The sequence below is a fragment of the Copadichromis virginalis genome, linkage group LG15, assembly GCF_057382275.1.
Source record: "Copadichromis virginalis isolate Kocher_CV1m ecotype Utaka linkage group LG15, C_Virginalis_male_GT1.1, whole genome shotgun sequence".
In the NCBI taxonomy this organism is placed as follows: domain Eukaryota; kingdom Metazoa; phylum Chordata; class Actinopteri; order Cichliformes; family Cichlidae; genus Copadichromis; species Copadichromis virginalis.
Window position 1 is genome coordinate 36683026 of NC_140632.1, and position 11055 is coordinate 36694080.

Consider the following 11055-nt stretch of genomic DNA (forward strand, 5'->3'; position numbering starts at 1 on the left):
ACATAAAATAAAATATTTTGTGTGTTTACACTCAGTCTTTCAAATAGATGCACGTAAAACACAGCAGAAAATAAATAAAGTCAAAGACTCAGCGGTCCTGTTGCTCTATTTTCACCTGTAAAGCAGGAGTTGGGTAGGCGGAGGTTTACCCTGGTGCAGGTGTGCTGCGGTCAGTGGAAGGATATGGCAGCTCTGTGAGTTTCCCATTACGTCGTAGCTACTCGGTGCTTCCTTGGAAGTTTAGGGGTTTTTTCGCTGTAAAAAGAAGTTTTCTTCCCACGCACAGCGGACACTAATGTTTTTGTCACTTTTTATGGAATCAAACTCAAAGTAAGGTCAGTACTTCCACGCTTTAAACGCTGCACGCTCATACTCTCTCCCACAATCGATATGTTATCCATTGTTGATCTGCACACAGCTGTTGTCACCAACGGCGCACTCGCTTACGTCACTGTCGTGAGACATTCTCGCAAAAGATTCACGGTTTTAGTAACGCAGTAACGCAGCGTTCCTACGGGAAAGTAAAGGTAATCTAATTACCGTTTTTGTAATAGTAATCCCTTACTTTACTCGTTACTTGAAAAAAGTAATCGGATTACAGTAACGCGTTACAAATAACGCGTTACTGCCCATCTCTGGTAGTGGGGAAAATTTCGATCAACTCCTGGATACTGCAGAGAAAGATTCTGATACTTTCACGAACCAGTAAACTCTAATAGCGAATAGGGGTTTATATTGAAATTGATAATGTATCCAAAACTAATGTATCCAAAACTTTTATCTTCTATTTTTATCATTGTGTATATTTCCAGTTTTTATCTGTTGTACAGTGTCCTTGGGTGCTTTGAAAGGCGCTATTTAAATAAAATGTATTATTATTATTATTATTATTAAATTCTGAAGTGTGTTATTGGGTTGTAAACAAATAAGGAAACCTCACATAAAACACATGACAACAAAAAATTCTAAAAGAATCACATTATTACATACAGCCAAAGTATGGCTGTATGTAATGCAGTGCTTGACAGTAACTCCAATATTTGTCAATATGAAATCTCTTGTTTATTCAGTACATCTCCAATATAATTACAAACATGATTTTATTTACAGGAGCTTAACACAGCATTAAAACATTGCTCTATGCAATACTAACAGAAATGGTTTTCACTGCAAAGTTGTGTCAACACTTGGAAATTACATAAAACAACACCGCTGTCTAAAACTACTGCATCACTTTTAAATTACACACAGTAGAGCGAAAACAATAATTTATTCCTCATCCAAATTCTCAGATAGCACCGATTTTCCAGGGATAGATATCATGTCATCTCAGATAGAGTAGAAAGGAAGTAGAAGGAGGCTAATCAGAAGAAGCAGCAGGCTAGGGTGGCTTGCTACAGCATGGCTGCCTTCAGGTAATTGGCAGTCCACGTAGGGTTCTATGCATAAAGCATAAGCCATCACATGAGCAATGTAGCTCTGTTCCTGGACTCCATCAAAAAGATGTGACATGGGACCTTTGGCAAAAATGGCTACATCCTCTATGCCGTGGGTCTCTGAATCAAGAGGGACAGCAGTCTGCTGGACGTAGTTGTTGTCCGCTGAAGGGAAACAAGAGAGAAGACTTCAGTATTAGCTGCATAGCTTTAGTTAGATCAGTGTTGACAAAAAAAAGCCAACAGTTGGCTTACTAAACTAAAACGCATTGTACTGATGACATTAGCTGTATTGATAATGGATTGCATTTATATAGCGCTTTACAATTCCACTATTGTCTGTGAAGGTTCTCAGCCATCCAGGTCATCGTAGTCTAAGGTGCTTGGAAAGAAAAGCATTCCACTCTGATTCCACTATTCATTCACTCTCACACACTGGTGGAGGAAAGCTACAATTGTAGCCACAGCTGCCCTGGGGCAGACTGACAGAAGCAGGCTGTCATATCGCGTATCTGGCCAACAGAGGTAGGGTAAAGTGTCTTGCCCAAGGACACAGTGACCAGGACAGAGAGCCCGGGGATCAAACCGGCAACTTTCCGGTTACAGATGAGCGTCCCAAACTCCTGAGCCACAGTCGCCCCGTGATGAAAGCAGATGAAGACACTAACCTGTTTCATTATCGTAATCCTTACTTTCTGACACTTAGTAATGATTCATAAGTAGTCTTTACAATTCAACACTCCTATGAAAGTACTGTACAGAATTTTTTCTAAATCATCTGCTGTTTATAGCCCTTATTTCAAATGCTGTACCGTCAAAAAAACAACCTGAAAGAATGGTGTATATATACACAAGAAGCTGTATTGTCCATTCAATGAAACTCCATTGCTGAACGTTTGTGAGGTGACAGTGAAAAGCTAGATTGAGTGTTTTGTGGCAGTGCAGTTGGTTTACTGTTACACCACAAGATGGAGCTATTGCATTGATTTGGATTCCATAAAAAGATGCTCAGTGTCACTTACTTGAAATTGATTCATTCACATCCGGGCGACTTCCATTGGCAATCTTGTATCCTGGTCCATTCCCATACACAGCAGTGGTGAAGTGTTTGTTGTCAGTAGCCTTGGTATCAGCGATCCCTGTATATCACAAGGGCAAATTACCACTCAGAACATAAGATGAGGCTGACTTGTTAATGCTAAAGCTTCTTCCAAAAGTGCATTTTACCTAGAACAGGGTTTCCTCTTGGAGAATAACCTCCAAAAGCAAAAACATGAGAGTGGTCTGCAGTGACTATAGTCAGAGTGTCCAGGTCACTGACGAGGTCAGCCGTTCGCTCGATTGCTCGGTCAAACTGTACAGCTTCATGGAGTGCCTTTTTGGCCATTGTTGCATGGTGACCGTGGTCGATTCTCCCCCTTGAAGTTCAGAAGAAAGTCACTGATAAATAAGCATCTGTAGTAGTACGTCTCTTGCAAAGTTTGAGATTGCAGTGAAAACGTAGGCGTCCCAAAGTACAGCCTTAATGCGACATAATGCTACAACTGTGACCAGCACATCAAATATTAGTTTGGCCAATGGTATTGCAGCAAAAGTGAGTTCCAGTTATGGAAAATGGCATGAAATTAATAATAGGATTATCTGTGGAAACCATTGTGTTAGTAACTGCTCCTTCATAGTCATATTAGACCACATTTCACTTGTTGGACACAGTGCCATGTGTAAAAGATGGAAATGGACAATGATGATGTCAATGTTGCATCATCGTAAACTTGTGTGGGGAAAGTCGTATTAATGCACACGCCTGAAGCAAGAGATGAATGAGAAGAAAAAAAAACTGTCAGTGAGAAGAGCTTCTAATATGAACCAGCCTTTTTTTCAAGTTTTAAAGAGAAGAAGAGCAGAACAGTTCATCTAAAAATAAATACATAAGAATGAAACATCTGTAAAGAAACACAGACAATATTTTTTTCACAATCTTCTATGTGCCAAAGAAGCAAATCTGTCATCAAAAGTAAAGGTGGACTTGGCAAATAAATAAATAAATAAATGAACACTGGTTTTACTTCTGCCTGCAATCAAGATTAATCAGCACTCAGCCGACCCTCCACATATCTCTGGTGCAGGCTGATACTGATATTGATTTTGCCATTGTCACAATATGAGAATAACATGAAAATATGCCACAGTTTTTATTCTGTCTGTTGTTGCCAATCGGACATTCACATTAAAAGGTCAACCATGATTTGTTGTTTTGATTAATATTCCTGATTTCTTTCTTTGGTGAATATACTATACTTATCTTCCACAAAGAGGAAAAATCCTTTGGGGTTCTTGCTGAGGATCTTGATAGCTTTCTCTGTCATCTCTGTAAGGGATGGGTCCATGGAGGGGTCACGATCCAGCTCGTACCGGCAGTCTTTGGGCTCAAACAGACCTTAAAAGAAAGAATTTGCAGGCTTCAGTTTTCCCCTGTTACATCTGCCATATTACATATAGTATATATAATCTTTATATGTAATAAATAAATAAATAAAATGGCACAAACTTGATAAATTCCTTAAAAACACTGACAAATGAGTTCAGCAGAATTTAGCGAAATGTCACTGTTTAAAAATCTAAGGTTTTTTATTGGGTCTAGAGTAGAGCAGGGCGATATGGCCAAAAATATTTATCACGATATATATTTGAAAATTTGCGATAACGATATAACTGACGATATAATTGATGCGAGACAAAATACAACTCCACAACATTACTAGCGCAAAAAGACAACCTATCATTTATTTTCACTTAAACAAGAAGCTGGTTTTTATGTACATTAAAGCTTTATAAAATGTAACAGTGCAAATGCAAATTCCTTGCTGAAAGTTTAACCAAAAGGCATTTCCAGTAGAAATGGGCTGACATATCCTGAGCATAACCATGTATAATATCCACTGAAGTTAAAAAGAGGTGCTTTGCAACATTAAACTGCAGTGTGCAGTACGTATTTTTCGGACCATAAGGTGCACGGGATTATAAGGCACATTAAGCGAAACAAAGCAGTCAGATAAATCAAACTTTATTAAACTCATTCTTCTTGCTTCCTCCACTTCTGTACCATTGATTCATTAATGTTGAATTCTCTGGCAGCTGCTCTATTCCCATGTTGTTGCAGTATATTAATGACTAACCTCGTATTGTGGATGGATTATCTCAGTTGTTCTCCTGACTGAAGTTTGGTCCTTTTACAGCATCCTGCCATGCGATTGCATTTGTCTCTAACCATGAGGAACCTTAACGTTAACTTTTATAAGTGGAAAAGTGTTAGTGTTTGTCCTCCAGCTTCACTGTTTATGTTATGCTAACATAGCTGTGTTGCTAGCGATCACGTAGCACATAATTATATACCAGCTAGCCCAACTTCAGTAACCCTACAAACGTCACTGCTGTTTAGTTTCCTGTCTTCATTTATGTTGGAAGTGATAGCAGAGCTGTACGTTTGATTTTTTTCAGAAATCTCTCAGTCAGAACATGCAATATCATGTTTAGGTAACTAGCGAAACTAGCGAGCTAACTTCCGCTAGCTTCCTGCTAGCTTCTAACTCCGTTAAATGTAATACATTTTGTTTTCATGGATGCCTGGAAGTTAAACTTCATAGTTACACCTGGTAAAGCAGCAATGCTGATCGTTTTATTAAAGATGAAAGAATTTAGACAGTTTTTAACTCTTAGTGATGCTGCAGTGTTCGTTTGACCTGAAGTTTACGGAGTTTAGGACCCAGATTACTCCCAGATTTAAGAGCATCTTAGTCCGACAAATACGACAATAACGACGGCCGCTTGCATGTTCTGCAAAAAAATGTGCTTTGTCGTGTATCTGACGGACAAACGCCAAACCAGTTCCACATCACTGAAGTTGCACCATTTTTACAAACCAATTCTGGTTCATCTGTTTCACTCAACAATCGGCCATGTGCGTATGAAAACAAAGGCACTGCGCATGCGCGTTTTACTCATATTCTATCGCGATATTTCATTTTCCTATCGTTGCCTAACATTATACCGGTATTACCGTGAACGGTATAATATGGCCCAGCCCTAGTCTAGAGTACTTAAGGTCTTGTGTTTTTCTTCTCTGTATGACGCAGTTGTAAATGATGCACCTCAGAGTTCTTACCCATCAGGAAGTCTGTCGTTGCAGGATTGATAGCATCAAAGTCAGCCTTGTTCCAAACATATTTAGCATTCTGTCGGTGGGGAACAATGACAAACGTGGAAAATGTTTGTTTTTAAAAAAAAAAATGCTCAGTGATGAAAATCACGATACATGTTCAAACTTAAAACTGATGAGCACACTTGATGAAGGCACTGTTTACCGGTTTGTTCTTTAGCCATTCATCGACCAGATTTTTCCCGTCCTTTCGGACTCCTGTCTTATTTAAATACTCTGGGTCTTCCACTGTTGTGGGAAACATATAGGTACGACCTCCACCAAGGATAACCTGCAGAAAGAAATATATTCCCCTTTTGATTTTTGTACATGTAAAATACTTTAAAAAAAAAACACATTTAGTGTATGAGGATTTATTCACCGAGTACTTCTGAGGTTTGGATTAGAAAGTGGTTTCTTAGGTTCGCTGTCATCCATGTTTTACAAAATTGTCGAGGAATCTGCTTTTGGTAAAATTTAATGACTTATCTAAAAGACCTTATCTGGTTTATTCAGTCTAGAGGTACCTTGATTTTTTTTCTATTCATCATTTGTGTGAGTGCACTGTTCATTTGCCTGCCCGTTTTGATTAAGTCTTACATTTATCTCTGTGTTGTAAACCAGCTGGTAAGCAATGTCACGGCACTCATTCTTGACTGCCTCATTTGGGAGATCAGCATCAGAATACCAGTCCCGGCTGGCAACGTGAGCGTAGGCTGCAGCAGGAGAAGCATGTTGAACTCTGGTTGTGGTGACAATGCCAACTGATTTCCCTGAAACAAGGACCAGATTTTTCATAGCGTTAACATATTTGCTGAGTTATACTTGGAGAACTTGAACTGATTAGGCTCCTGGAGGTTAACAAATTTTGTTTGAAAATGCAAGACACATTTATTTTTTAGATTTAGATATATTTAGATATATACACTTGATGTGAGGTATGCTACAGAAAACACGCCTGTTTAGATGTAAAATTGTTTTATTTATAGTAGTTGAATAGTTGTCCAGTTAGTAAGCTAATGCTGTACACTGAACAATAAATGTATATAGGTTATTTCTCTTGTACACGTTCGACTTTTAAGATTTTATTGCTTTGTAGCATCATTTTCATGTGCCTTAAAGTAGTCAAAGCTTTGTGGATGTGGGTCTACCTGCAGCCTTGGCACGGTGAAGAACAGATATGACTTCATTTCCATGGGAAGCCTGGCAGTCGTACCTTGGAGTGGCAGCACTGACCCCCAGAGTGCCATAGTTGGCTTTCACACCACACTGGTACGCTGTTGCTGTGCCAGCACTGTCTGGCATCTGCTGATCCACGTTGTACGTCTGCAGGCATCCGAAGCAATCACACATATTGCATGTTAACCAATATTCACGCTCACTGTCAAAGAAAATGCTGATTCTGTCATTGACATCAAGAAAATTAAAACACTGAACATTCATAAATTAAGTGTCCTAGATTTTTCACAAAAGTTATGTCACCTGACTTATAACACAGATAAAAAAGCCTGTCTTTGTTAGGCTGGTAACATGTATCCTGCTAGTGAAAGGGCAAAACCTGAAACCTTGACCCTTACATTAAAGGCATGACTTTGCTTTGGAGGAATTTCACTGCAAATTAATAGCTGTTGTGAGTGATGACCTTTATCTATGAAATGTTTTTATTCTAATTAGAGTGACCACTTGCAGGATCATGTTACCCCCATCCGAATCATTGGATGATTTGATGAATATGGCAAATATATATATTTTGTGCTACGGCCATAGACAGTTTTTAGGAAAAATGAAGCCAATGAAGTACCTTAACCATGAATTCTATATGAAGGCCACCAGATGGCACTAGTTACCATAGAGGTCTGTGGGAAAACAACTTTGACCTTTGTGAAGACCCTTCTGCTCAATTCATGGGCTCAGTCACTCATTTTGGCTCACATTGAACACAAACTTAAGTCTGCTTTTATAGTTTATCTTTTGAAACAGTGGCGTTCCACCCTTCCAGCACATACTTGCAGAATCAATGCCAAGTGACACTGAAGCTGTTGTTTGTAATCTTGCCAGAGGTGGGACCAAGTCATTGTTTTGCAAGTCTCAAGTAAGTCTCAAGTCTTTATCCTCAAGTCAAGTCTCAAGTCTCAAGTAATGTCAGGCAAGTCAGAGTCGAGTCTCAAGTCACTGGTGTAAAAGTCCGAGTAAAGTCACAAGTCTGAAACTTTGAATTTCAAGTCCTTTCGAGTCTTTAAAAAAAAACGAAAAAAGAATGTTGCAGTTATGCTAAATGTAAATATTAGACCATGTAATTTTTAAATCTGTGTTTTTCTCAACACATGACGAAATAGTGAACTTAGAAAATATACACAAATTGTGAAATTGCACCTCTTTAAAATGCAGCTCAATTAAACTTAGTTCCAAGAATAATTTTCACCGTCAGTTCTGAGATAAGCTGCATGTTATTCTTAGATGCACTTGTAGGACCGGCTTTAAAATCACATGACAAAAATATCATACACATAAAAAAAAAAACTGTATCACCAACGTAGCCTGGAAAACATTTGCTAGTTAGATGAAGTCAGCTATCTCATCGTAGCAAAAGAGAAGCACCACCTACCGTTCTTTATGCAACTTCAACCGTCGGAGAAAGTTGGAAGTTGTTCCATCTCTGTCTGTGATTCTCTACTTGGATGTTTTGCATATTGCATTTCGGTTTTTTGTTGACTACTTCATAGTTTATGTACCTGAAAAAATAACTCCTTGCAGCATTTTTGAGCGTTTTTTTTTCTTTTTAAAAAAAAATCTGGTTAATTTGATTGGCTGTGCTACAGCTCACGCACACATACGTACGGAGTGTGGTTTGAATAAATGAATGAATGAATTGAATTAATGGTGCACACTTTCTATATAATATAATATAGTATGCGTGTTAAATTTTATATTTGGGGTGAAATATCAAGTATTTTCAAGTAAACTAGTTCAAGTCCAATTCAAGTCCCAGGTCATTAGTGTAAAAGTCCAAGTCAAATCACAAGTCTTAGAACATTTTTTCAAGTCAAGTCTAAAGTCATAAAATTAATGACTCGAGTCTGACTCGAGTCCAAGTCATGTGACTCGAGTCCACACCTCTGAATCTTGCTTTCTGGTTGTTGTTTTTATCAGTAAGATTTAGAACCATAAAAGTATGTGCGATACAGTTAAGGATGCAAGTCTACGGAGTGTGTTGCTCATAGTGTTCTGACCTTAGAAAGGGCCAGGTGGGGGAAAGAATCCATAGCTAGACTGGACTCCTCCCCACTTACTCCTTCCAACTGGCCTTTGAGGATCCGGGCAGCAGTCACTGTTGGCATACCCATACCTGGAAGTAGGAGGAATCACACGTGAGTAGATAACATCAGCCAAGAGAGTACACTGTGCTCTTTGAACTCATTAGGTCCAGCTAATAAAACAGCTAGTGAAACTTGGTAAAGGACATTCTGGTCAACAGATATAAACCTTAAACTCTTCTAATGTGTCACCAATAGGTCATTAACTAAAAGAACTTTCCTATGTATTCTCACAAACACGTCATTTATTGAGCTGTTACATATTACTTATCAATCATAAATATTGATAAAACTTTAAATGTGCTGAAGACAGCATCAGTGATGGCAAAAGTCGAAGCTCATAAAATCATAATCAAGATATAAATTTGTCATTTGTACAGAGAAGCTGCTAAACAGTGATGTTGGGTCAGAGATTAAATAGCAGCAAATGTATGATTTCATGTAAGGCTATATTTCCACAACGGAATAAAGAAATTCGTTTCTGTTGTTTTACAATAGCGGAAAATATTTCGCCTGCTTTTGGTTTTGGTTAAATGGAATTAATGAAGCAAACTGAACTAACCTGTTATTAATTTCTGTTGAACGTCCAGACATGGTAGATGACTTCAAACTGTTTCCGATTTACCCTTTTTTGGTATTAGCCCGATTAAGGATACAAGAGCAAATATTGCAACCCCACATGCACTGTGGGCTTTGCAGAGCCTCACTTCACTTTGTTATGCCTGGCTTTCCGAGCAGATGATCATGTGTCAGTGTTCATCTCCTACCATGATTTTTGTGGTACCAAAATCTGGGGCTTTAAAAGACCTTATTATGTTTTGGTGAGTTACACCACAGTGATGGAGAGACTCAAAATGTCTTTCAGCTGAATAAATGAACTGAGGTACAAGAGGAAATACTTGATAGTTTAAAGAAACTTCATAAATGGTAGGAAAATTTCTTTCTTAGACTTACCATCTCCTAGGAAGAGGATGGCATTCTTGGCTTGGTGTGAATTACGTGGTTTATTTAGGGCTGCGTGAATAGCATTCCTTCCTTTATTGTTCCAGTAGAACGGTTCGAGCTCATCCTCTATAAGCGAGACAAAATAAATGTGAAGGTGGTTAGAGCCATTCAAATGTGTTTCTGTGTTTTTTTTTAATGAATAAACTGCATAATAGTCAGTTTTTGCAACACCGAATATGCATTGCATGTCTGTTACTGTCTTTTCTTTAAGCTTGAAATTGTGTTGCAAATTGAAAGTAATATTCTTAGTTTCTGAAGAAGCTCTCATGAACAAAATGTAGCAAATTCTTACTGTTAGCACACGAAGTCCACTGCACCGAAATGGAAATCAGTAATCCAATAAAAAATAGATAATGTCTGTTGGCCATGGTCTAGACTCTATATGAATGCAGAGAGAGAACAAGAGCACGTTTTCCTCACTCTGAAGCACCTTTATATATTCAGCCAAGGAGCAAAGGGCACATGAAGGAACTTGCAATTGAGGGAAAAGGTTTTATGCAATCTCTCACACACATGCACACGGGAGAAGAGGCAGTAAACTACGCAATGTCAGTACAAAATAGTTAAGAAGATCTAAATTTGCTTTGTAGAAGTAATCATTATTGGACCACGGTGAAATTAAAACCGTAGCTCACACGATAATGCTAAAGCAAAAGTGTTCTTTGCAGAATGTGAAACAGAAAGGAGTTTCCTAAAATTGTTGCTGTTAGCTTTATACCTAATAGTTAATTTGATCCCTTCTATCAGTATCATTACCCAGATTAAGTACTTTTGTGCATCAGCCAGCTAGCTAGACGCTTATAGATAAATATTGATCCCACAAGGGAGATCAGTGTGCCACAGCAGCAGGATAAAAAAATTAAAATTGGACCAAATTTTTTAGTTTTTTATTTTAGTTTTGGATTTAAATGTACATTTGCACAATGACTGAAACTTGCACCACTGAAGGAACAATGGGCTGTGAGGTGAGTTCCTTGATCCCACAGAAACGTCCAGATTGGAGATTTACTTATCTGGATGATTGAGCTAAGATGTGTTTATTAGTTTGTCAGCCCGAGTACAGACAGCTGCAATAAAAAGCACCATCTGATAAATGTTTACCAGC

The 11055-nt window shown here is 38.3% G+C and overlaps 1 protein-coding gene across 1 annotated transcript; it reads right to left on the minus strand.

Annotated features, from left to right (window-relative positions):
* Positions 1–1049: 1049 nt before the first annotated feature.
* Positions 1050–11054, minus strand: LOC146692917 (alkaline phosphatase-like). Its single transcript, XM_085433192.1, has 11 exons — positions 10243–11054; positions 9900–10016; positions 8862–8977; positions 6783–6957; positions 6232–6404; positions 5798–5923; positions 5599–5668; positions 3739–3873; positions 2664–2855; positions 2459–2575; positions 1050–1601 (listed from the first exon to the last, which is right to left on the minus strand). Exons 1-11 carry the CDS (start codon positions 10316–10318, stop codon positions 1330–1332), a joined length of 1569 nt encoding a protein of 522 aa, XP_085289318.1. The 5' UTR covers positions 10319–11054; the 3' UTR covers positions 1050–1329.
* Between the last annotated feature and the right edge of the window lies 1 nt (position 11055).